The sequence below is a fragment of the Uloborus diversus genome, unplaced genomic scaffold, assembly GCF_026930045.1.
Source record: "Uloborus diversus isolate 005 unplaced genomic scaffold, Udiv.v.3.1 scaffold_266, whole genome shotgun sequence".
NCBI lineage: Eukaryota > Metazoa > Arthropoda > Arachnida > Araneae > Uloboridae > Uloborus > Uloborus diversus.
The window spans coordinates 176,705-204,534 of NW_026558424.1; the positions used below are offsets into that span (position 1 = coordinate 176,705).

The 27,830-nt window shown below is 31.7% G+C and overlaps 1 protein-coding gene across 1 annotated transcript; it reads right to left on the bottom strand.

Annotated features, from left to right (window-relative positions):
• Positions 1–1,291: 1,291 nt before the first annotated feature.
• Positions 1,292–27,745, bottom strand: LOC129233232 (t-SNARE domain-containing protein 1-like). The gene is made up of 8 exons (XM_054867286.1): positions 27,703–27,745; positions 23,815–23,923; positions 18,031–18,096; positions 15,697–15,766; positions 13,021–13,111; positions 4,593–4,667; positions 1,366–1,521; positions 1,292–1,300 (listed from the first exon to the last, which is right to left on the bottom strand). The coding sequence occupies exons 2-8, from the start codon at positions 23,912–23,914 to the stop codon at positions 1,292–1,294; spliced, it is 567 nt and encodes a 188-aa protein (XP_054723261.1). The 5' UTR covers positions 23,915–23,923; positions 27,703–27,745.
• Positions 27,746–27,830: the final 85 nt, after the last annotated feature.

Here is a 27,830-nt window from a genome sequence, read left to right on the forward strand (position 1 = left end):
ATTTTTCGCTACCTTCTATGATGCAGCTTTATCTTCTCCTGACGGAAGAAAGCGGCGTCCATGCAAATGCCTTTTTGCTGGGAACAGGTAAAAGTTACACGGAGCTAAGTCCAACGAAACGTTACGTTATTTGCTTGTCATATCAGAGTATTGACCAATCGAACCGTGCATCCTCTACATGAAAGTCGCCTTCTTCCCCACGATGAAGTTAAAGCAGCAGCGCAAGAGACCTTACAGGAGGTTGCGAAAAATGTCTTCCAGGAGTACTTCTAAAAGCTATACGAATGTTGGCAGAAGTGCATAGTCGTTCAAGCTATTTTGTAAATAGATATGCTTCGGTAATGTGAACTATTCAAGGTAAGGTTTTATACAACTTGTCCACAAACTTTTAGATCATACTACGTACGTATGAGTTTTCAACTTACTATTTCATAACGTTTTAGAGTGACGCAAGTTTACGCGCATGAAGACATCACAAGAGAATTTGCGATAATTAACTGAGGAGGCGTTCAAAATGGATATTTCGGTCATCTATATGTTCTTAGGAACATATGCATGTACAGATGTACCGAAAAAACTTGTGTAGTATAAATTGGGTGATCGTAAAATAGAAATTTAGGTCGAAATCTGATTTTTTTTTTGTGATTACAATTCCTTATTCCTAGAAAGGAAGTAAAGTGAAATGAATCAATGATCCTTTAAATCCCCAACAATCTTATCAATTTATTTCTGTTTGATTTTTTTTTTTTTGCCATCGGCCATCGGCAATCGGCCATTTGGAGGAAAACAATCGGCCATCGGCCCTCTTTGAACAATCGGTCAACAATCGGCATCGGCCCATCGGCCAAAAAATGCCATCGGTCGAGCCCTAGTCCCTAACTGCCTGCTGGATTTCTATGCCGCTAAGGTCCACATGTCCTTTAGTGGTGTGGGCCCCCTTCACTGCAGGATCTGCGGGTATATAGATCTGGGCCTGTCATCAGCAATCCCCTTCTATATATCTACAAGGAATTGTTCTGCATTTTTTGGTTGAAACAATTGCATGTATAGTGATGTTTCCACCCATTATACTCACTGCATTTATACAATAAATAAGGTTCTGGTATTTCTTTCATACCATATGCAGCAGTGCACATTTAAGTGAATAAAAATAAAGTGATCAAATGTTTAGAAACAGAAAATGTGTATAAGATTGTATATACATAACAAGGCTCTTCTAAAAAGTCTTCTAACTCAATGTGCTTTGAGTAAAAGGACAACAGTTCAGGAAATAACTTAAATAGAAAGAAAATTACATAATCTGGAGGAGGAAGTAGGACAAATATTATAGAACATATTCAAGAAATAATAAACTGTGAAATTTACCTTCTCAAACTCTAACTCTTCTTCCATCTTTTGCTGCTGCTGAACACGGTCAGCATCAAGCAATGATTGCTGCTCTTCCTCTTCTTCTAAAGCCCAAATATTTTTGCTAGAAGATGGCAATGGCAGCTCTGCTCGCTTCATTTTCGGTCCTAATTGCTGCAAAAAGATTTTTTTTTTCTTAAATTCCAGTCTTAAAAATAAATTAATTCTAATTACTTGATTTTAGAAGTTAGCTACATAGAGCCATTCCAGGGAAAAGCAGGCTTTTGTCCTACAAGTGACAGCTCTATATTTCATTTCAAAATCTGTAATAAACAAATTACCCCCCCCCCCCCCCCAAGATATCACACAGGTATGTGTTGCAAAAAAGTTTTATTGCATTTTTGAAATAATTTTATTGAAATAAATATAGATCTGTCACATGCCGGAAAAAATGTGAAATTCTCTGGAATGATATACTATTTGTTTCTTTTTAAAACTAAAGAATAAATAGCAAGAAAGAGTATACATTTTTGAAAATTGCAACAATAGATTTGGATAACATTTTTCTAGAATAAAGACGACTCTAAGATTGATGTCCAAAAGTGTTTCCTGCACATGACAGGAATACTTTAATCAAAAAGTAACTTTTTAAAAAAGAAATTGGAAAACATAATTTGCTAAGAAAAGTACCCCTTTCACTGGGTCAACAACTTTTTAACTAACTCAAAATAATTTATATATGTATCTCCTGCATTTAGGTAAAAGTCACTAATTCTATTACTTCAGTTTTGAGACTTTGTCAGTTTAAATTTTCAAATAGCAATGAAAAATAGTAAAAATTATTTCATAGAACCCTAACTCTTACAGCAAGTTAAATTGTACAACTGGTTTACATCATGAAATAACGAACTATAAAGTCTAATTTATTGCAATGATTAAGCTTTTTTTTTTCCTTTCTGTTTCTGTGGACACTGACATTTGGCAGAGCACTGTTGACATATGCAAAAAAGGAAGGAACTGTAGTCCAACTGTTCCACAGGTCATGATGGAATCACCCAGTGTAGTAGTTTTTAGTTTCATGAAATCTTTTCGTTATATAGGAAAGAAAGTATTGCATTCGCAAAAAAAATTCACTCAAATATTGGCTTAATTTTCATTTTGCTCAAACCCTGAATAAATGCAGAGTTGTTTTTTTTTTCATCCTGATCACATGTGCAAATGTACCTAATAACGTATGGGCGCCCGAAATATCCATTTTGACGATCACCGAGTTAATTACTACAAGTTTTCGCGTGAAGTCTGTATGTACATATGTATGGGTGGATGTATGTATCTCGCATAACTCAAGAACAGCAAGCCGTAGAAAGTTTAACTTTGGTATGTACTCTTAGTGGGGTATAGTGCATTTTCCCTTTTGGTTGCATTCGAATGTTCCAAAAGGGGTCTTTTACATCTTTTAGGAGAAAATCAATGTTAATTTCAATGCAAAATCAAGTGATGTCATAATTAGGTTAACACTTGGCAATATATCACCAAGTTTTTGGTGGACAAGTTTTGTCGCCAACTTGGGCGATATACCAAGGTGATATACCATTCAGTTGGCAACAAAACTTGAAGGGAAAAAATTATTTTTTCAAATCTGGTTTCAATTTGGCGTTATTGGTGATATTTAGAGTAACCCACTGAATCAAATTAAAATTGCCAATATTGGGAAAATTAATCTATGTAAAACCCTTTTTTGCATAGGTTTGCGACAAACTAGGGGAAAAAAGATTTAAAGTGTTTTCTTGATTTTTTTTTCCTTAATCAAAAATCATGCATTATTTAATTAAATGGAAGTAGTGAGGTGTCCGCATCATATTTTTTAAAATTGCCATGCAAAATGCTATTTACTACTTTTCATAGTTAAGGATTATATAGTTATGATTAATTATCAATATTTGGCTTTCTTATTTTGTTTATAAAAGCGAAGATATGATAGGATTTTGATGAAATAATTTGTTTTTATTGGTTATTCATAAAAACTCTGAAAATGCACGATTTCAAAATTTTAAAATAAATTAGCACTTTATACAACAAGGAATTAAAAAATCAACTTTCATATTTATGATATAAAAGTTTAACTTCCAAAAAGTTTGATCAAAAAATCTCAAATCTCTTCATAGAACTTAAACACTAAACTTGGAGATTAACTTTTAAATTAAATGCAATATTTTTCTCACTTTTTTTCTGAATGAAAATTAAAATTTGGGACATGCACTTTCATTGATGCAGTGTCAACAGATATGGTTAAAGAGTAAACATTAAAAGAAAATAACACATATGTGCTTTAGAGGCTACAACATAACCCCTTCCGTAAAGAGACTAATTAAATTGATAAAATACACCGCCAGCTCAGTTATTCCATCCAAGGACTGCAGTTTTGTGCTTTTTAGCGCTCATCAGCCTGGAATAGGAAGTAACTGAGCTGGAGGCAGAAAACCTCTTAAAGGAGCCTATTTAGGTACATTATGCATTTCTGCCCTGGCTTAAGGTGGTAATTTACTGCAAATTAATTAAATTGACTTTGAAACAAAAAGTCCCATACAGCCAATTTCATGCACTGAAGAAAGCAGGTTCTTCGGTATTCCGAAAAATTTGTATATTTTTTGTTATGAGTTCAGGTCAAAACATGTTCTCCTCTGATAGACTTTGTTGCTGACTCTGATCACCCCTCATACATACTTTTTGTTTAACTTGTTTAGTGGAAGGTAAAACAAACTCACAAAATATGTTCAAAAATATTAAATAATAGATCATTTTCACCTATAAATTATAAAAGTATTCATTAAAAAAATTCAAAGGCTACAATTTAGGCATGAGAAGCAAAGGGATGTAAGTGGCAAAATTAAAAACTTGGAGGTAACCAGTACAAATGGTAAGTGAACCTCTCCTCTGTCTTGGAGCAAGGGATAGTACTAAGAGTCCTGGTAGGTGCTGTACAGAATGATTTGGAAAAAAAATCAATGAAAGTCTACCTAGAAAGTTATCTTTAAACTGTTTAATTCAAAACTTGAAAATGTCCACTTACATCCCTTTTCTTCTAACTGCCTAAATTATAAAAAAACATGGCAGTAAGTATAAATTTAAAAGGATTGGAATAAAGAAAAGAAAGAACAAGAAAAGTACAGGATTTAAAACTTGACTTCTATTTTCACACATTGAACACATCATATACGTTAAAGCTTATTCTTTTCAAACTATACCTTTTGCAGAGTATCATATCTCTGCACTGTTGCATGGAATTCATTTCTGACTCTCTCGGACTGTAGCCTATGCTCCTGTAAAGGGAATAGAAAATATATAATTTTATGTCATGAAATAAAATTTATTGTAAACAATTTTTAGCCTACTTTCCCAGTAAAAGTCACGAGAAAGAAGAAAAAAGAATGAAAGAAGGCTTAATGAATCTTGAAAATGCTACAAAAAAAAAAAAGTCAAAAATAAAATAAATAAATAAATATCAAAAAATTAAAAACTGGAAACTAGGGTATTGAGATGGGGGAAAATGTCTGTTGGTCTGTCTGTCTGCCCCCCCCCCCACCCAATAACTTTTGAGTGAATAGTCCATTTCGAACAAATTTTTTTTTGTTCAAAAGATTTCGGCGAGGACACCTCATTCCTATATTTCAATTTTTGATTTGAACTATTTTTTGTTCAATTTTGAACAGTTAAAAAAAAAATTAACATTGGCGCCTATTGGGAAATTTAAGTCAATTCTGAACTGTGAGGCGAATTTGCTGCAAACAAACTTTGTAGGAAAAAGCTTTTGATGAAAAACTTGTAAATAAAATATCTTTTTGATTTGAACAATTTTCTGTTCAATTTTGAACAGTTCAAATCCCTTAACATTAGCGCCTAAGGAGGAACTGATAGTCAATGTAGATTCTGTACTTGAATGCAGATTTACTTCAAAAAAATTTTGTTGGAAATAGCTCTTGACGACCGACTCCAGACTCCGACTCCGATAATTTAAGGGCACCTAACTCCGACTTCGCAGATATGGTTTTAACTGCGAAATAATTATTGTTAATATGACTTGTTTTTATTTTCGCTCTAAAGTTTTAATTTAGGTATTCAGTTTTCGACGGAAAAACTCCAAATCATTTATGTTTCTACATAAAGATATGTGCAGAAGATTTTTTTTTTTTTTTGACAATGAAAATTATTTCTTCAAGTTGACATTTTATTGTTTTTATTTATTTTGGTAAGTGCATTAATTCATGTAAAAAATTATTTTTGGCAACAGGGGAAAAATGAAACTATTTATTTTAATAAGCTTATTAATTTTACTTACTATTTTTTCGTTTTGAAAGTGGTTAAAGAACTTTTTTTTTATGGAAAAAAGTGTATTAGCAGCTTTGTTTGAAAGGTGCTGCTAGGTTTTTTGTTCTTTTATTTATTTTATTTTATTAATTTTTTCACAATTTTATTTTTTTAGATGAGTGAAACATATTTTATTCCTAGAAATCAGCTTAAAGTATTTAAAAAATATGTTTGAAACAATTTGCAATTTTAGCTATTTTTTAGAATATTGATCAGGTATTAGAAAGTACCTGATACGGGAAAGTAGGCTCGTTTAGTTCTAGATGGAACTTCTTGTTAAAATACATTTTGTTGCCTCAGAGCAACACTAAGACATCTAATCTCAGAAATAACACTAAGATATCCTACTGTTGCTATGAGGCGACGATTTGCTTCTGGAAAATTGAAGTTTTAGCATAAAGGAATGCACTTTTGAACTTTTTGAAAGGTTCTTTTTTCCCCTTTTGAATTTTTATTCTTTCAAAGAGTAGTTGATTACTCCATGTTTCTTCAAGTTAGTTTTGCAAAATTTGCTGACTATCTTTTCAGACTTTTTGTTAAAACTAAATGTATTATGAAAAGAATACTAAAAAATTGGTACTCTTTAAAAATAATATCATCATGCAAAAAGCAATAACCAAACTAGTATGTTATGGCCATCACGAAACTTTCTTCTATATTTTTTTTTTCTGATCCCTCCCCATGCGTGACGAGGAAGCAATCTTCCCAACAAAAACAAAATTACACATTCAAAAACTTGACGACCATCCCAATATCTGAATTATTGCAAAAGCAAAGTAAAGAGCGAAAATTGAAAGTTATTTTAAAAGCCTTGCTTGAATTAATTACAAATATTTTATTTGTTAACAAACATAAGATGGCAACAGTTACAATTTTTAAATCATTGAGATAATATTTCCGATCATTTCCATACAATTAAAATCACGAGAAATACGCAGACAACAATCTATTAGGGTCAGGTGGGGTAAAATGGGTATGAAATAGCCTACTTTTGGATTTTGACTCAAATATTTTTATCAAAATATTTTTTCTAAATTTTTTTTGTTTTATGTATTCATTATATATGTTGAAAGTAGAATTAAATGATTTTCACACATAATTTGATACAAATTTATTTTTGAGAGGAGTGTTTATGACTATATGTTTTCTATACCCATTTTACCCCACGCAGGTGAAAATGGGTAGTCTGTAGGGTAAAATGCGTATTGAAGTCTAAGAAGTGATAAAAAAGCATACTATTTGTTCAATGCAGTGTGATAATATAGTCTTAAGAATCAGTTAACAAAATTTTACAATTTAATTTAAAAAATAGTGCGAACAGTAAATTTGACAAAATATATATGAGGTTTCTTTCAATGCATGATATTCATACTTGTCATTTTTTAAAAAAAGTAATGGCTTCTATTGTTAAATTGTGGCTCATTAATTATTTCTATTATTTGATGTTTTTCAATGAAATCCATGTCGTCTACATCAGGAAAAATAAGAAAAATCCCCCATCTCGGATTTTTTTTAAATATTTCATCGCATAATATTTCCCTCAACAGCCATATATTTGCCAATAAATTCTTCCTTGCATGTTTCCTCAAAGTATAATATTTATACTCAGGCACCTGTGGTTAAACTTTGCTACAAAGCATATTTTAAGCAGTTTCTATTCAGATAATTCCTCTGAACGGAAACTTTCTTTTTCCACTATTTTTTATTTTCTTGTTTTTTAATTCATTATTTTTTTCACTTTCAACTCTTAGCCTTTCTGAAACATCTTTGTCAATACTTCCTGTATTTGCCAGCATACATTTAAGTTGCTTTAAATAACTCATGCAGGTAGTTGTCAAATCTGAAGCTCTTGTTGAAATTGCAGACAATATAGCACTTTTCAAATCTTTATAAGGTGACGAAATCGTGCTTTGTACGTATAAATTTCGGATTGAAATGAGGATGCGTTCTGAGAATTTAAAGGTACATTAGAGAAATTGGTAGCATCTGATTGCAATCAAGTACAACTGTGACGACCAGCAACAGACTGGGCCCAGCATATTCTGAGGAAATTGTTATCTTGGGCGCAAGTGCAGAAAAACTGTAGAATAAGTATACCACTGGCTTCTTATTATTTGTTATGATGGAGCGAAGTTTATTTTATAAAGTCACGGCATTGCATACTTTTATGTTTCAATCATTTTAAATTAACCACAAATGAAATAATATTCATTTAAAGGAAAATATGCTGTTGTATCTTTTAAAACAACTTGCTGGAATGATTAGCCTAACCATATACCCATTTTACCCCATTTTCAAAATATGAGATTAAAAATAGAAAAAAATCTTTTTTTTCTTCCCTGTAAGTTGAAGCAGCAACAAAAATGTCCAACTAAAGATATTATGACACTAATAAAAATTTCTCAAAAATCAGGAGCAGGAGATAGAAGTTTAAGCAGACAACATGCGGCTAGAATTTATCTACTTCAATTTAAAGAGTTACCTCTTACTAAAAAACAATCTATTGGGAAAATATTTTTTGTGAAACAGAATTCAGAACAGCCAAGTATAATGTCCCACTCAAAAAAATGCAAATTTAATTTAAAATAATTTGTTTTTAAAACCATATATTTTGACTACCCATTTTACCCCACCTGACCCTACGATTTATCTTTCTTATTGTTGCATTAATAAAGCTATTTTTATTCGCAAAAAAAAAATCAACACCTCTTAGATTCGATTGGCGTCAAAATTGAACCAAAGCCTGTTTACAAATGGATTCACATACATTACAAATTTCAACCAGAACATAGCATTATTTCTTGAGATAGGGCAATCACAATGGAAAAAAAGAATGGGTAATTGCACTACCCCCCTTTTTAGCTGTTGACACCAAAATAAAATCAGCTCTTATACCCACTAAGGGCTATTCGCCGATAAATTTTTCTTTCATTCTTGAGATACAGCAGTCACAACTGACGACAAAAAACGTTCTATAGCTCAACTCCCGTTTGAGTTATTGACACAAAAATTGAATCAGCACCTGTTCCTGTTAATGGCAACATATGGACCAAATTTTGTTTGATTCCGCCAGTTACTTCCTGAGGAATAGCAAGCACGCGTAACTCAAAAAATGTCCCATTGCTCACTCCCCTTGGAGGAATTCGCGCCAAAAACCAATGGGCACAAGTTCACATAGGGGCACACATGTGTACCAAATTTTGTTCGATTTCATGTGGTAGTTTTTGCTGTAGAGCGGCCACAAAAAACTGGTCACACACAGACGTGACACACACACACACGGGGACACACACACACACATCCACACACAGACAGACATTTTCCAAAAATAATCGAAATAGATTCAGCAAATGGACTCAAAACGTTCGAATCTTTCGAAATTCGAAAATTTGCACGAATCCAATACTTTCTTCTATATATTATATACAGAAGAAAGTAAAAATAAATTATCTATGCTGTAAAAAATGTGCACAATTGTAATAATGAACAAAACACAATAAAAAAAAAAGAATATATACATAGAAATATAGTATATATATACATAATCAATAAAGAACATTATAAAGTAGCTCCTCTTTCCATTTTCTATAAGTCTCAACAAAATGCTCTTAAATATCCTTTCAAACAAAAAAGGCAGCTGCTGGAGAAAGGGGGGGGGGGGGTCGTTGAAGCAATCTCTGGTTGCAAAGAAAGCAAAAAAAAAAAAAAACAACCTTTGATTGCTCTTAGGAGCAGTTCAATAAATATTTGAGGCATTCATATTCTAATTTATTTTTTCATGACACAGATGACTGCTAAAATAGGAGAAATATTTTTTAAAAGACAAAATTTTAAATGGAACCGCTGTCAAGGCTTCTCATTTTGGTAAGCTTGCAATTTTGTTAAATTAATCTAACAAATAATTCTATGCTTGAAAGAGTGGAACAGATATGCTAGAGATATTTTGTTCAGACCCTTCTGCTGGTTTCAAACTGATATACTTACCAGGATTATTAATTTTTATTTTATTACAGTGTCTTTTGTTTTGGGAGGATTGAAGCAAACAAATTTCTCTTTAAATCTATATGATCAATAAAATTTGATTTCATTTGTCTATTCTATTAAGTTAAACGTTATTTAAATGAGAGGGTACTGCTTAAAGGGCGTTACCATGAGCAAATTTAAAAAATGACGTATCTATTAAATGAAGAAAACAAATCTGAAGTGTACACTAGGGATCAGGATTGTCAGAATTAAAAACAGTAAATACGGGACAGACTTCTAGGAGTGAAAAGGGGGAGGGGTGTTAAGATATCTATTCCTGATAAGTCTAAAAAATTCAATCACAATAAAGCATTAAACCTCACAAAATGTTGCCTATCAAAGTATAAAAATCGTTTTCATTGCAACTGATGACGTATGCGCAGAGATCTATTTCCAACATTAGTCAATGAGCAAAGAAGAAGCAAATATTCAGTTTCTCATAGTCTACCGCCAAAACAAAAACATACAAACCAAATCAAAAGGAAAATAATTTTTGAGTTTGCTGCCACATAATTTTCTTATTGCTCATTATTTCTCATTTTTTGTTTTACTTTATTTTTTTAACTTAAAATAATGTCTTGTTCTGTAAAATATTGTTATCAGCTAGAATAAGGGACTTTAGCCCTCCTGTATGGAAATTCGCCGGGATGAGGAACAATATTTCAAAATACAGGACTGTCCCTTGAAATCTGGGACGTCTGGCAACCCTGCTAGGGGTGCACCAATAAGCAAATCAGCCGATTACAAATAATTCAGCTGTTGGTAATCAGTCGATTAATCGGCTCTAGCCGATCGGATATGATCATTTATTGGCTCTAGCCGATAAATGATCATAATGGTTACTTTCAATGCTACCAATTCATCCGTCACTTTTTTTCTTTTCTTTTCTTTTTGTTTACTTTAGAAATAATTCACGTTTATTTCAGAGGGACAATTTTTCTCCTCAGATAAGAAAATTTTAAAATATTAGGGGTAGTCGTGGTAAGCAGGCAAATTTAGGAGCATTTTTTTTTATTTAAATTTATTTTTAAATTATTAGTAGCCATTTAATCCAAGTTTTTTATTCGTTTATAAAAAATATATAAGGTTATCTAAAAGCGCTATTCTAAAAGGGAAAAGTATTGACTCATGAAAAATGATGCAACATTGTATATATGTGGATATATATTCAAAAAATAAATAAATAAATAAAAAATAATATTACCTTAACCATTAGCTTATAAAAAATAAAAAAGTAAATTATGTACACATCATTTTTTACATCAAATAAAATTTTTAAAAATATTTTGGGAGGAGCAAAATAACCAAAAAAAAAAAAAAAATCAAGTTGTGTCACCAAAGACTGGGGTTAGGGTGTCATCGTAAACTTTAGGAAATGATCCTGATTGTCTTTAAGAAATAAAAGAAAAGAATTAAGGGAGAGGAAGAAAGTTAAGGGGAGGTTCTTGTGGGATCATATACCCATTTGTGTGTTTCTGTTACATTTCTGTCCTTCAAAAGATAAATAGAAATAACATTAATAACGTAAAAATAAAAAGTTGCTACAAGGCAGGTGATATGAAAAGTGTAGGGGGATTAATAATTTTCGCATTCCAATTTGAATGCCCTGTAATTTAAATATTCTTTGTAGCGCCATGTGAGTTTCAGCTGTGAGAATTATTCTTTAATATTTCATTCAGTTTTACGCACTTTCTAAACTATTTGTTTTTACTCTGTACACTTTCATACTTTAGTTCTAAAATAATGTTTGTAGCAAATTACATTTATTTATTGTTCATAAATGTATTCATCATGGTTTCTTGTTAAAGGTATACTTAAAAAATTTTTGAAAAATGTTTTCCCCGCCGATTAATAGACAACATTTGGCCAATTATAAATAATCAGCAAAGTGGCCGATTAATTGGTATATGCGTTGTGTACACTACATAACTTCCTCCCTGTTAAATATCAGATGTCTTTTTAACAACTCAAAAGAAAAGGGTGCATGTTCTCATATGTGCGAATTCGATGTAATACTTTTTAAATTCATATTTTTTTTTCCAATTATATGTTTAATGTAGAGTTTTTCATTTTCAAATTTAAAGAACTTTGCTAGCATCAAGTATTAAAAATTTGAAGGAAAATGATGTACATTTTTTTGTATGAAAGGAGATTTGCAACCATTACAGTAAAAATAAATGCTGCAGATAAAGCACTGAGTTTATACAATTCTTCAGTAAGAATAATTTAATTTTTCAAGCAAAATTGAGAAATAGAAAAATTATAAACACAAATAATCTTAAATCTTTTAAGCAAAAAAATGTATTGAACAGTATTTTTTTTTTGAATAGTTTTGAAAAATTTTGGAGCAGATTTGAACCTTAAGAACCCACTTTTACGGGTAGGCCAGGACTAGAACTAGGGAGGTTTGGCCCACTTTTTACAAACACAATTTTCTATTATTTATTTATTTATTTATTCTAATGGTTAGAAAATTTCGACTGACATTATTTGCTTCCTTACGCTATCTGGAAACGTTTTACATTATCATATTTTATTTAAATTGCATATTTTTTTAAGTAATTTTTCAAGACTATCCAAACTGGAACAAACCTCCCCATTTGAGGGAGGTTTGAATTATCATAAGGGAGGTTTCACCCACAGAGGTTAAAAGTTGAAAGTTTCTTATGTATTTGAGAAGTTTAATGAAATAATGCCTCTAACAGAAGATAATTTTTAAAAGCTCCAATATAGAACTCTAATTGGTAAGAACTGCTGTTTAGAAAACATTCTGCTTATTGGTAATTTTCCAGCCAAATGTCCTGAATACTTTTAATATTATACTAACGTCGTCAAATTTTTTGCTCAAAATAATTTTTTTGAATCTTTAATAATGTATATTGGCCTATGAAGTGTACGAAAGTATGTTTCAAATGCAACCTGTATAGTGCTTTTAAATAAAGATGAATTAACTATACGGCGGCCAAATAGCTGAATATTCGGCTTTGTTTGTGGATAAATGTTTGGTATACAGTATTCGGCCCAATCATTATTTGTTGCATCACTAATGTCAACACTGAAAAACCTTCATATTCCACCTTCCATGATGGCTTACGGAAAATGATTTCAGAGTTATAATGCATAATGAAGTACCAATTTTCTTTCTCAGGACAAAAATTAACATGAAAAATTAATGCATAATTATATTATCTTAAAAGGAAAAAATGAGTGGTGAAACTTCCTTTGAAGATTAAAAAACATACGTAAAACAAAAGAATATTTAAGAATTTATAGTTTTTTTCTTACCCTTCCTCCTTTCGTAACAATAACTGTTAGCTCTTTCAAAAATTTTGTGGTATTGCTCACCAAGTTTTTTGTATTTTGCTGGGTGGAGTGTCTGAAATGAAACAGAAAACTTTGAAATAACTACACAGAAGGTTATCTTAAATATCAGAATCTCAATATCTCTATCTCAATATCAGAAATACTTTTTATGTGTATAATGCTATGTTACCATGAAAGACCAAAAAAAAGAATGCCGATTTTCATGGGTGATTCACCAGAAATATTCAGTTCTCTGCCAAAATCTTAAGAATGTGCGTGTTGATATCTATCAATTATTGAATTTTCAAAGTAACAGGTATACCTTCAAAGGTGTTCAATAAATTAACAATATTTGTCAAAATTGATACTAATAAAACTAAACTAAACAAACACAAAACAAGCTGATGTGTGCATCACATGACTTCCTTTTTTGCCAATTTAATGATAACAGCGCCTTGGAGTAAGCAAGGAAACACTAAATATTTTCACCCCTAGTTCCTTGTGAACGGAAGCAAAAAAACGTTTTACACAGATTTATTTCCCCATTATTGACAATTTTAATTTGATTCACTGGTTAACTCTTTAACTATCACCAACAATGGCCAAATTAAAAGCAGATTAAAAAAGAAAAAATCGCCAAGTTGGCGACAAAACTTAGCGACCAAAAGCTTGGCCATATATCGCTAAGTATATTCAGTAAATTACCGCCCATTAGCCAGGGCTAAAACAGAAATACATGAAATACACCGCCAGTTCAGTCATTTCCAGTCGAGGACTGCAGTTTTGCGCTTATTAGCACTCATCAGCCTAGCATAGGAAAGTGACTGAGCTAGAGATGGAAAACCTCTTAAGGAAGCCAAGAGTGCCAAACAAACTGGTAGCTAATATAAAATTAGCACAGACCAGACGAGTGACCAAAGCAATGGTTCGGTTCAACTCGAAGATTGAAGGCCAAAGCGTGGTATATACCACATAAAATTAAATATAAATATTCACCTATTTAAACCTTAAAATATTAATTTTTTTTTAAGTGTGGGTATGCATGTTTATAAAATACTATACATTTTTTATAAAGAATTGACAATAAATAACATTTTAACTTTATTGTTTCATATGATGTATGAATAAAATTATTAAAGTAGGTTGATAATAATGATACAATGTATTGCAGAGTCGGAAAAAGGAGCACATAGCATTCGTTTAACAAGAACCAATTTAATATCTTAAAACACTTAACAAGTACGAGCATTGTAAAGAACTAAAAAGAAGTAAAAGACATTCAAAGGTAAAACTACAACATGACAAGTCAAGAGAAAAATGAACAGCTCATAGACTAATAATAAGAGTAGACCGAGCTATGGCAACCCTTTTGCTGCTCCTAAACCAAACCATGTGACTAGTGGATATCCTAGCAACAGCGGGCGTTAATCGTAGCAGACGATCAACGCCAGCGCGAAATAAAATAAATAGAATTGATGGAACACGGAAGAATGATCTTTTATGGAGTCCGATTTGTAAATTTGTTATTTTAAGTTGTAAATATTTTGTTAATATAGTGAGTTTTTCGTTTAGATAGTATTGTGCATTTTCTTTAGTCAATTTCAATAACTCTCTAAGCAATAAAAGATGCAAGTGACCAAGAGGAATCAGCAAACGGTAAGATTTTTATCTACAGTTTCAATTTAAGATACCGATTAGTACATTTTTGCGTTAACGCAAAACGTTTACGCCATTTCGTTCATGCCAACGCTGACAGCTCCAAATGAAATAAAAGTTACCGAAAACTGATCAAAAACTATTACTAATGTCAAAATAATGCATAACTAAAAGAAAAACAGTTCAATCGCTGCACCTGGAAGTTTTTTTTAATGAAAACACATTGTCTTAAAATACATGTCGAGTGCCAAACTATAGATAATGCTGCCATCTAGCAACCATGCTGCCAAAGTCTTCGCCAAGCCCTTCCACTAGTCACATGATACATCTATGAACCAATTTTCTTTATCAGCAAGAATGAGAAAGCTCGGTCTACTCTTATTATTAGTCTATGGAACAGCTGTCAACTGCCGCGTGCAGGCTTTTTAAAATGTCAACACTGGGGAGTGGAGTTGAGTTGTACTCTGCTGGCACTGCAAACCAATTTCTATAAGAGGCGCTGCAATATAATTCCTCTTAAAACTATTCGGAGCATGGAGCAAGCATGTGCAATTACTCAGGTCTTAGAGAGGGGCAACCCAAAAAGTGGTTGCTCCAATTCATGTTCTTTCTTAGTGAAAAAAGAAAAAAAAAAAAATGCGACTTCAGTTTCCTAATTGATTGATTTCTGAGAAACTTTTACCAATTAAAAAGATCCATTCAAAATACAGCAAAATCCTGTTGTAATGCACTTCAAGGCACAACAAATTTTGTTTGTTCTAACGGGAATACTGTTGTAATGGAATTGAAGCAATAATTAAATTGGGACTTATTGAAACAGATATGTTGTTGAAATAAAATGTTGAAATTCACTGTAAGCACTGATAATTAATGTGTTAGTAAGCACAGAATTTCATGCCATCAAAGAAATGTTAAATATTCTAAAAATCATAAAATATCAGTCAACGAACAAGAGAAAACAAAACAACAAATGAAAAGTCAAAAGGTGAATTTGTTTCTTACATTTTATTCCTAAGTAATGGACTATCAGATTGAGTACCGATTTCTTTTGATGCTTTTTCAAGGGCAGTGACTGAAATAAAATAAAATTACATAAACTTTCAGGTTTTACTACTGAAAAAATAATTTATTACAACAATTTCATAGCTCAAATCTTCAGGGAAGTTATTTTCGTAGAGAAAATGGTAAACACTTTATTAATGACTTTTTCTCCCTACATTTATTTATTTATTTATTTTTATTCCATTATTTTATTTTTATTTTTATTTTTTTTTTTTTTTTTTGTGATAGCAGTATGAAAGAAAACAAAACTGAAATGAAAAGTACATACAAGCATTTTGGAAATACATAGAGCAACTACTTTACAGCCTAGATATTGAGCTCAAAAAGAGGGGAATAAATTTATTGTGATTTGTGCAGTATTATATTACTTTTACTTCACGCTTAAAATCCTTGTTGCTTGGACACAAAAGAGCTCCATAGAATTCACCAAAACTAAACAATCAATAGCATAAAAGTACCTATCCTCTTCTCAAAAAAAAAAGAGTACGACAGTGAACCTAAAAAATTGAAAGTCTAATGTTTGTTTGTTACATAACAAATGTTATTGAATAGAAAAATTTTCCACTTTTGATGGAAGAGGCTCAGATATGAGAAAATCAAAGTCTACTAGTGTCAAATTATAAGGAAGGATGAGTTGGTCAGTCACTCCAAGCCTTCTGTAGCAAACTTTTACTGCAAAAATTCTTATTTTTTTAAACATAAATCCACTTTAAAAAATCAGGTTTGCCAATCTTGAAGAAACAATTTGAGGAGCATCCGTGTTGATTTTGAGGAGTAATTTAAAATTTTGCGGAGCAGTTTGGTATGTTGTATAAAAATCAATAAAAATAACTAAAACGACTTGTCTAAAATTGTTTTAAAGCTTTAATAAATCATTTTAAGGACAAGTAAAAAAATTATATTTAAATTAATAAAACAGTTTTAAACACTATTTCAATCTTTGAGTAAGCATCTCTAATTTCCAAAATTTACATGTTTGTAACGATAAAGTAGCAAAATTTAAGTTTGAAGACTTTTGGCCAGAAAATGCGGAGCAAAGGAACTCCTTTGCTGAGCCGCGGAGTTTCGCCATTTTTGCGGGGCAACTTTTCAAAATGCGAAGCAGTTGGCAACCCTGAAAAATAGTTCTTAGCAAACACATAATGAACATAAATAATAGATACAACTCTTGTGTCCTTTACTGGATACTCATAGCTTTCAGATTAGGGGTCTCAGTACTTTTCCTGTATTAAGGAGCATGAAAAAACAGCTCCGTTTTCAAAACTTTTTATCTAATTAACGAAACATTTTGGCAAGTTGATTTTTTTTATGACTACAAATATGCACATGAATACATGACATACAGTGAAACCTGTGTATAACAGTACTGTCTATAAAAATAAACCTGTATATAATGATATTTTCCGTGGTTCCAAGCAAAATGTCAGCATTAACAATCAAACTGTCTATAATGATAACCTGTCCATAACAATATTTTTTTTTTAGGTCCCAACAGTATCGTTGTAGACAGGTTTTACTGTAGTACTTTCAAATTGATTTTTCATTCAAAATAATTAAGACTATGATGCAAAACATAACATAATTTTCCTCCAAACCATGAAAAGTTAATATTTTGCTGGGGGGGGGGGGGGGGGGTACTATTGGGGTCTGTGCATGTTTCTGAATTCAATAATAGGCTCCTATTTTTCAACATTGGCCTTAAATTACAGCAAAAAATCATAGTAAGATGCTATACATCTGTTTTTTTTTTTTTTAGCTCATAAAAATGTAAATATTTTTTACAGCAATAAATATTAAAATTTTGCACAAAAATCATAATTGCGATGCAAATTTTGTCCTTAAAAACATATTTTTCGACAAGATGTACGGAAATTCATGAATAAGTCCTAGAATAGGTTCCACAAAACATGTACACAAAATTTCAGAGCAAAAGAATAATAAGTTGTTTAAATATGATGCAAGTAATCAGAAATTTTATGTTTTGAGAAAAACTTATGTTACGTTAAAACTCACCAAGATCTCAAATATGAACGGCCCCTACTAAATTATTAATAACTTTGGAAGTATTTTGATGATCATTAAAAGTTTAGTACCAAACTGTTCAGAAAAGTAGGGTCAATAACACATGCATTTTTTTTTTTTTTTTCAAAACATTGAATCTTTTTGAGGTTAAAAAGTCCTGAGACCCCTTGGACTAGTTCTCTTAATGATCAATTGATGTTCATTTCATAGTAGTTTCACTGCATTAAAAAATAAAATAAAAGAATTACTTACCATTGTTGTTTATGGAAAATATATTACAGCTTATGTTATCACACAATTGATGGTATGTTGCAATGTCTAAAATCAAAGAGTCAAAAGTCAGGGTATTTACATATTATTATTATTTAATGTGTAGGTCTTTAAAAAAAACATTCTTACGTACGTGCAATTGTAAATATAATCATATAACTGAAGCAGTAACCCAAATTAGAGAGCATCATCATTAACTTACTGAGCAGATATTGACACCTCAGAGTAACAGTTAGGCATCTAAGTAAAGAAATGACAGCAAGACATCCTACCGTTGTTCTGAGGTGGCAATATATCGGCAAATACTTAAATAAATTAAATAAATAATGCATTTGGAGATTTTAAAAGAATAAATATTTTGATATAAGGTCAATGTAGTTACCCTTAAAAGTTCAATTTTCAGGTACCTGCTCCCAATGCCACAAAAAAGTACTAAGGCAGGGCAAAGTATAGGAAAGTGGTATGATGATAGAAAAGGACTCGCTCACGCTAATACTTTGTGATAAGATCAAATCTGTTTTGGAAGGAAAGATGCTCAACATTATCTGCATTTGCATATTAGAAAAAGGATGACAGAACGACTGTTACAGCCATCCAAATAAAGCAACTGCCAAAAGCTTGATGCAATAATAAAAGCAAGAGCATTTCTGGATAAAATAAAACTTCTAAATGCTAGAATAAATTTTCTGAAAGAGTAGGGAGACAGAAATCAAATAATAATGAAATAAGGCTTGCAAAACAGATCTTGATTTCTTACTCCAAGTAGCCATAGCTTTAAAAAAAGAAATTGGAAAACCACAGCTACACATTATTAGAATTTTTAGAAATTTCAGAACAAAATTTTATTTTAATAAAAGATTAAAACATATAGATTTAAAAGCTTAAACATAAGAGAAGATATTTGAAAATAAAAAAGCTTTTGATTATTGTCTGGACTTTTTAAAATACCAATCAATAAATACATAATAACAATAATGTAGTAACTTTAGAAACACTGAATACATTTAGACTTGACGTTCAAGTATGGTAACTACTAAGGTACAAATACAGGGGGCCTAAATTCAAAATTTATAAGAGGAAGGGAGACTGGCCTCAAAATTTTATATTTGGAGGGGCACAAAATGTTTGGAAGAGACAAAAAGTTATTTCAATCATTCCACCTTTGGTGTATTCCTACATTCTAGGATTTTGTTTTTGACATCCTGCATAATTTTCTACATCAATATCAGAATGATAAACTACTGATTTCTTTTATTCCACTATTTTAAAATTTAATTTTAAGTTTTTAATCTTCAAGCATCATTATATGTGGACTTTAATGAAGCTTCCACAAGTGGGAGCTTTTGACCCAGACTGTTTTCAAGGAAGGGATTCAAAAGTTTGCAACAAAATCCCACCACTTCAACTTTAACCCCTTAAAATCATGGTATTAAAATTGAACAATATAAAATCTTAACTGAATTTCAGTTTAAAAATCATTACTTACTGTTCAATATCTTAACTGCATGAACAGAAAGGATTTTTTTAATTAAAAGCCATTTTGTGAAAAATAATGTTCCAATATAGATAAACAAATGCTTTGGTAAACTAATTAAAACACTTAATTATAAAATGGTGAGATAGCTAAGATGCTTGCCTATAAAATATCATGAGAAAAAGATGCTCGCTTAGAATGAGCAGTATTATAAAAACTGATTATTTGTGTTCTGTACACGTCTTATTATTCAAGATATTAAGGTAAAAAGACTATTTTAAACTTAAAGAGTGCATAAAATATGGCTTCTTACTTATATCAACAGTAAAAAATGAATTCGAAAATTCAAAGTAAAAAAAAGAATAACCACATGAAAAACAAGCTACTGGTTCCATGATTTTTTATTTCAAAAAAATCTTATGTTCATATCTGCATCCCTTATTTTCCCACCCGAAACTGCGTCACTGCTACGTAAATTATAAATAAATTTTTGCGCTTCAGCAACATTACTTTATCAATTGTTTGGTTGTTACACAAAGTTGGGGGCGCCCTGATGGGAGGTCACCGTGACCTTCCAAATGTTTTTTCCACCAGGCAAATTTTGTCTGCAATATGGCAAATTCAGTTACAGCACTGCAAGTGCAATTATTTAACATTTTTTTAAATAATTTATAATGTCCTTTGAAATTAGGTGTAGGCAGGTATGCATGTTCATATTTTACCATTCAGGGTTCGTACTCAATTTCAGAAATAAAATGAAGGACTTTTGGAGGAGTTTTGAAGGAGTAAAATGAGATTTTGAAGGAGTACTACTAATGGGCTGTCCTTAAATCAGGGTTCATACTCCATTTGGATGAAAAAATTCCATGACTTTTCCAAGACTTTTTCATGACTTTATAAAAATTTTCATGACCTTGTTACATGGAAAGAATAGTAGACAATTTAATATCAAACTTGCCAATTTCTGGCCATGAGCATTAGCAAAACTTCTATGTGAATGCCACTACCTCATTATAGCACTTACTCATGATTGAAAAAATATCAGTGTACAGCTAAAAACTAAACTATTATTATTTCTTTATCATATAAATTTAAGTAGAGTAAAATACAGTGAAAGCAATACAATGATAATTAAATGTCTAAAAATTTCTTTGTAAAAGGGCAGAATGATAATGAATGGGAGAAAGGTTAAATGACTCATTACTAAGTTTCAATAAATTTGCTTCAAAATTTGTTCTTAGTGTCAACAGTGCATTTAATCATCCACATAATTTGACAGTATTTTGGTTCTTTAAAGTAAACCCACATACTTCAGTAAACTTATGTTTCTAAACCAGATATTTATTTAAAAAAAATATTCAGTAGCGAATTAATCTTCTGATTAAAATGTACTCGTTCACATTTTCAAATGCACATAAAATCAAATGCATATAAATTGTGTTGGATTCCTGACATTGAACGTAGCAGTTGGTCGCATGGATTAGTTTTTCAGGCCTTATGTTGGGCACTACTGTTTTAGAGTATTAGAATTCCCCTATTTTTGTATTATAACTCCTAACTAAAGATCTTTATTTTCTAAAACTTTTAACAAATTGATATAAACTGATAAATTTAGTAATTAAGTTTTTACGAGTGATGGAAACGAACTCTGATGCAATTGAATTGAGTTTTTTGAATGGGCGTGGCAAAATCAAGAATGTGCATGTTCTCTACTATAGAACATAAAATATTAAAAGTGTTTAAAATAATGGTAAATACGAAATGAGTGATAGCCAAGCAATAAGATCACATTGGAAAGAGGACAAGCGTCTGCTACAGAAGTGGATGCAATGAGATTTCAAAATTCCGATTTGTTTTTAGGATCATTCTATTTTCCAGTTTTAATAGCTTTTATATGCGCAATGCTGTTAAATCACTCTAGATTTCTAATGCACTTTTAGCTACTGTTACTTTCTCTTAGCCCAGGACATTTTTCCATGACTTCTAATAAATTTCCATAACTTTAAATGAAAATTTCAATTTTCCATGACTTTTCCAGGTCTGAAATTTGCTTATTTTTTTGCTATGACTTTCCAGGATTTCCATGACCCGTACAAACCCTGTTAAATGATGAAGCAGTTTTCTTCAACATATTTGACCCCTTTCCCCTCTTTATCACAAAGTGTCACACTTCACCTTACTCTTCCTGTCACAAGTCATATTCTTTATAAACATATTATCATAACTGTGTGATGTCACTTTTTGTCACCCTTTCTCTTCTCCCTTGTCACAATTTCATGAACCCATCTCTCCCTCAAGGCATGACATCACTTGTGGATGACCCTTTTTGCATTATCATAACTTCAACTTACTAAACAACTGTTTTTTAACACAACCACATAATATAGTACATCTACTTGTGTAATTTTTAAATAATAATTAGACAAACTGACTTTTGCTGATGAGAGTGTGATGGAGTGAAAAGCAATAATCATAAAACTTGAAAATACAGCCAAGCACCATTCAAGCATGTTCAACTTCACTTATGAAATGTCTTAGTCATCTAATAATATTTTCCCCTTCAACATTAATGACTTTGATGATCATTTTGTAAATCAAATCTTTATGACAAAATATAAACATACGAAGTTACGACGGTACAGATGTGATATACCCCCCCCCCCCCCCCCCCCCCCATTTGGCGACATCCGATTTTTTGCACAAAATTGAAATATTTTTCTCGCCAATGAGGCGATAAATTTTTAAGCATGGCATCCCTGGTGAAACTAACCTGTGGTTGGCAACGCGAAGGCAAACTTGTTCGAACTTGTTTACTTGGGTTCTTGGTTTTACGCAGGAGAGATACGTGTTGTTTTGTGCAATATACCTTACAGGAATGCTTATTTTGTGTTAGTTTAGATTCAGTAGTTGTGTTTTGAAGTAAAAACATTAGAAAATGCCAGTTTCTTCAAACTTGAAGGTTAATTAAAAGTTAACTCCAACGTGGTGTGTATCTATAACGCGCCATTGTCAGATGATGTTTTGTTTTGGACTGAGTGTGAGGATTTATACCATAAAAAGGTAAGTTCTTTATTTTAGAATTCACATAAAAATTCTCACTTTGGAAATTCTTTGTTTTTTACAAATCCTTGAGGGGTTCTTATAGCTTCTAACTTTATTTTTACTGTATGTTAATTAATTTTACAAAAAATAGTTCGGTTATTTTGTTCTAAAAGTTAATTCTTATCGATGCCACAAATTATTTAGACATTAACGTGCCTCCTTTAGGTACTGAATTTTATGTTAACAATTGAAAGTTCTTTCGGTTGTACTCTTAAAAATGCTGAATTTTATTAATAAATCTGCACAATAATGGTGCATATTTCACACTTAAAACTGTGTCATTATTGTACACTGAACGGAAGGAGCCACCCTTGGATGTACATACACATGAATATGCATAATATACATAAATATACATAATTGTGACCATACTCCGACTGTAATGTATATTAACAGTCGGAGGGATAATGGACCGAGCGGAGCGAGGTCCTGGCGAGCCAGAGGTCTCATAGTACTTTCGTAATGAGACCGAGGCAGGGCCGGCGAGCCGAGGTCTCATTACGAAAGTACTATGAGACCGAGGGCTCGTATCCCGGAGAAATGATGAAAAAACAATTAATGCATTAATTTTGACTTGTAATTAATACAATAATTTATTTCATTGTATTTTAATATGTTTACAAAAAACCCCGGCCCTGTACATTTTTGAAGCATATATTCGTGATGTTTTTTGTTGTGCCCCTATGTTGTTTTTATATATATTGTGTTCTGAAGTGCTTTGATCATGTTTTTTTATCTGATTTTTTCCTGTTGGCGCTAAAAAAGCATCGCTAAGAACGATGTATGACATATGTTGTCAAACATCGTTTTATTGGCGACGCTTTCTTGGCGCCAACAGGAAAAAGTCGCCAAGGGTGGGGTATATCACATCAGTTCTGTTACGACATTAAAATTGCCCTTATGACGAAGTTAAGTTGTCGATCGAAGGATTTTAAGTTACTGTCATAGAGGAAGTTTATGTAGTAATGAACTAAAACAGGAGTTTTGAGGGAATTAAAACCAAAATGAAGGAGTTAAAGGGCCTTTCAAAATTTCCATAATGAAGGAGTATTGGAGAAGTTTTGAAGGAGTGTACGAACCCTGAAAATTCAGTGTTGGATTCAGTGAATTGAGAATCACCCCCTGTTAAAAGTGGAAGTTCGGGGTATCAAAGATAAATGATTTTATTCCTTAAGCAATTACTTAGTTACCAAAATTGGAGTTCGGCTGGGGTCCGGGATTACTTCGACCTCCGAGCATCGAGTTTGTTGCACCATAATCAGGAAAATTATTCGATCTTCCGAACGACATTTTCACGACCTGAAAGAGAAGTAAATATTGGTGAGCAACATCTTTAAAGATATTTTTTTTTAAAAAACAAAAAAATATCATATTCTATGTTTTTTAGAACTCTGAAACCACAATATTTCTCCAAAAATGAGTGGATATTTTGCAAAATCCGAAGAATCTAGATACAAATATTGATGCTCGGATTCTATTAGAAAAGCTCATGTTATCTGTAGTTATTTCTTATAAATTTTTCAGATATTTTATCTATAGTTTGTAATTATAATTGACCGTTTTGAAAAGTTTAAAAAGCTATGATTCAATTTCAAAAAGTAAAAAAGAAAACTAAATTTAACATAGTTTTTGCTTGGTTTACTGATTTTATGATAAAACTAAGCAAATACCTAATAACTCATGAATAAATCAGGTTTGAGTAAATGTCAGAAAGTATTGTATAGTATAAAATCTCAAAATCCAGAAGACCCGAACGTTTTTCCTTAAATTGAAAAAAAATTATCACTTTGTTGAAAACATAGTACTAACTACTTATTTTTATGTCGCTTTGATGCCACAATGACATGCGTAATATTAGCATTTTGCTGTAATTGTGCAGCGATTGTACGATTCAGTAAATTTGGAAACATACAATACAGTGACCTTTCACTTATACGTGACCAAAGAGGACAACGAAATTTTCGCGCATAAGTGAAAAAACAAAAAATAAGATTAAATGCAATAAGTTAGCATCAGTTATAATAATACTAATAGTACATTTAATAATATCAATGAATAAATATGCACATAATTTCCATTTATGCATGTAATTTAACAAAAATGCAAAATTTGAAGTGGTAAGTTTTGTCATTTTTTATACACTGTACAGTACGTAAGCGCCCACTGTACTGTTAAGCACTGTACAGTACGTAAGCACCCAAAACCTAAAATAAGGCACGTGATCAAAGCTATAGTGTACGAGAATGCAAAAGATCCTCTCAATAGGATCCCTAACCCGTTCTTCCCTCTTGATGTCAATCACAGGACTAATTCTACCCCCAATTGCACACTTTTGCGAAAAAAGAATGTGTTCTTGGAAGAATCCGAATAATGAAATAAAGGCATGTGAATGCATTCCAAGAGACAGAGCAAGAAGGGTACAAATCTTCGGATAAGCAAGCGTGAATACGCATGGGCGGATTTATGGGGGGTCAGAGGGGGCAATGCCCCCCAGTTTTGGGAGGACTTTATGTAGTAACAACACATCTTCCAAAAATTTAAAAAAAAAAATCATTATTTTTTTGTTTTTGAATAGTTTAGAAGAGCATGGGTGGATTTATAGGGGGGGGGGGGGCAAAGGGGACAATGCTCCCCAGTTTTGGGAAGAGTTTATATAGTAACAACTTATCTTCCAAAATCTTACAAAAAAAAAAAATCATGATTTTTTTCTTTTTTGAATAGGAAATTAAAGTTTATTTTTTCTTTTAAACTTAAAATAGCCGTTTCTTACAAAGATTGAACACTACTGTACAAGTGTATAATCTATTACTCAATTTCAGAGGCTGGAAAGTGCAAATTATTGATAGGTTCTAAAATCCCTGAAAAGAATTGGCGCAGTATAGCCTACAAGGGCTCTTGAATGAAAAACCCAATCTAACCAACCAAACCTTGAAAATAATTAGACAAGTCTTTGAAACTCCTAAGCAAAGTGTGCTTCAATTTTACTTCTTATCAAGTGTATAAATTAAGAATTGTTCAAATGGGTAGTATGTTACTCTCTTGATACCTATTCTCTAAATCTGTGCACCATTTCTTTTAAAGTATTAACTTGCATCACAAAGCACTTTTAAAGCGTATATCTTTAAAAAAAATTATTTGCCTATTATTTCCAATTAACCCTTATAAGACTTCAAAATGCAGAATTTTATATCCATTTTAGATAATTTCCTCCGGGGGTAACCCCCGGGCCCCCTAAAACTGGAGATATTCTAAATCCCACTTAAAAGGGAGCACTGAGTTACTCTCTTAATACCAGCCCCCTTTCTTTTAAGGTCAATTTAAAAAGGACAGCATGATTACACACAGTAATGAAAACGACACATAAAAAGTAAAGAATGGCCTTATGCATCGCAGAAAACAGACAAAAACATGGGGGGGGGGGACTAAAGATGTTGCTCCCAAAAAAAAATCCTGCCCCCCCCCCCCCTCCCCCAGGAACTCAGTCCTAAATCCGCCTATGTGAATACGTGATTTAACTAAAACTTGAAAGAAATATTGCGCTTAAGTGAAAAGTGCATTTTAGGTTTTACGTATAAATGAACAAGAGTTAACATTGTTTTCCTACATTGATGGCCCGGCCCATGAGAAAAAGGCGCATAAGTGAAAATGCGTATAACAGAGATCGTGAAGTGAGAGATCACTGTAGCAATATTCTAACTTTTAACAGTCCAAATGTTCCTTTTTAGTAGATGTACTTGTGTGAGCATACATGCGTATTTTATCATTCGGCAAAACTTCTAGTACCATTCTACAAACTGAGATTCCCCACCCCCTCCCATAAATTTAGGTTGTTTCTGTACCTTGCTTGTAAAGGAAGTTTCAATTCAAAAAACCATATACACAGAAAATTTTACAAAACATCCAAAAAAAGACACTTAACATGGAAAGATTTTGCTTTTGTTCGAGAAAAACAGCCTATCATCTACCCTACCATTACATTACAGAACTTATTTTGGCCTTCTTGCATAAAACAAAGCAAATATAAAAACGTTTCTGCTGTTGCAAGATTACTTCTCTTTAGGAATGTAGAAGTATTGCTATTGTCATTGGTGAACGGAAAGTTGTTGAATCTCCAGTATTAGAAAGAGGCAACTGTTAGTCATATTTGCGATTAAAAATTTAATTTTGTTGCCAAGATCTCTACATGTAGGTGGCAAAATATTGAGGCACAAAATAAGATTTCATTGGGTGCTTTCAAACCAATTAAAATCTTCAATAGCAGGTCACATTCATTCAGAATGCAAAATGCTATTGAAGTTTGACACTACGTTGGATTTTAATCCAATTATCAAAGAAAAAAAAAAGATAATGCATGACAAATAAATTTGTAGACATGTAATATATCGACAGCCAAGTTATGACATCCAGAGACTGCAGTTAAAAATTCATATTGTGTGACAGGTTCATTCTGCAACAGCACCTCATTCAAATTTTAAGGCCAAATCCAAAATTTACTTTTAAGCAACCATAAGTATTATTCTATCATCAAATAATGCATGAACAAAAAGGGTTCACATTTTAAGCAGATTATATGAATACTTTCAATGCTTCTTGTATCTTCAAAGTATACGTGAACAACATGCACCATAAAGATTACCAACATTTATAAAAAATGTTCTATTAAAACATTTAACCCTTTTTTTTTAGCAGGATAACAAAGGAGAAATAAAGGGGGAGAAAATTGAAATCAAGACCAACAAATGAAAAAGTATAGACATTTTGAATGATGGGAGTATCGTTTTAAGAGCAATATCAAATCGCTTCTTCAAAATACATTTCAAACGCACAACACAAATTATTTTAAGAATCTAGAAATACATCAAACACAATTTAAGATGTACTAATATGTAAAAGAATGAAATTTTTAAAAACCTATGAAAAACGTTCATCAGATCATTTTAAAATAAACAACTTGAAATTGAAAATAATCAAATTCAAAGAAATTTAGCAAAATATATGTTAATAAGAAAGTAATTTTTTGCAAAATTAATAACAATTCCTGACTATGGGTTGTGTTTACATATTGCGCTCTAACTTACCCACAAACACCAGAATAAAACATCAACAAATGAAACAAAACAGAAAAATTACAGGAAAACACTCATCTTTAGCATGTCACAATCAGGTGACAGAATTTTTACAATGCGCTTAAATAGCGCAAGGATGC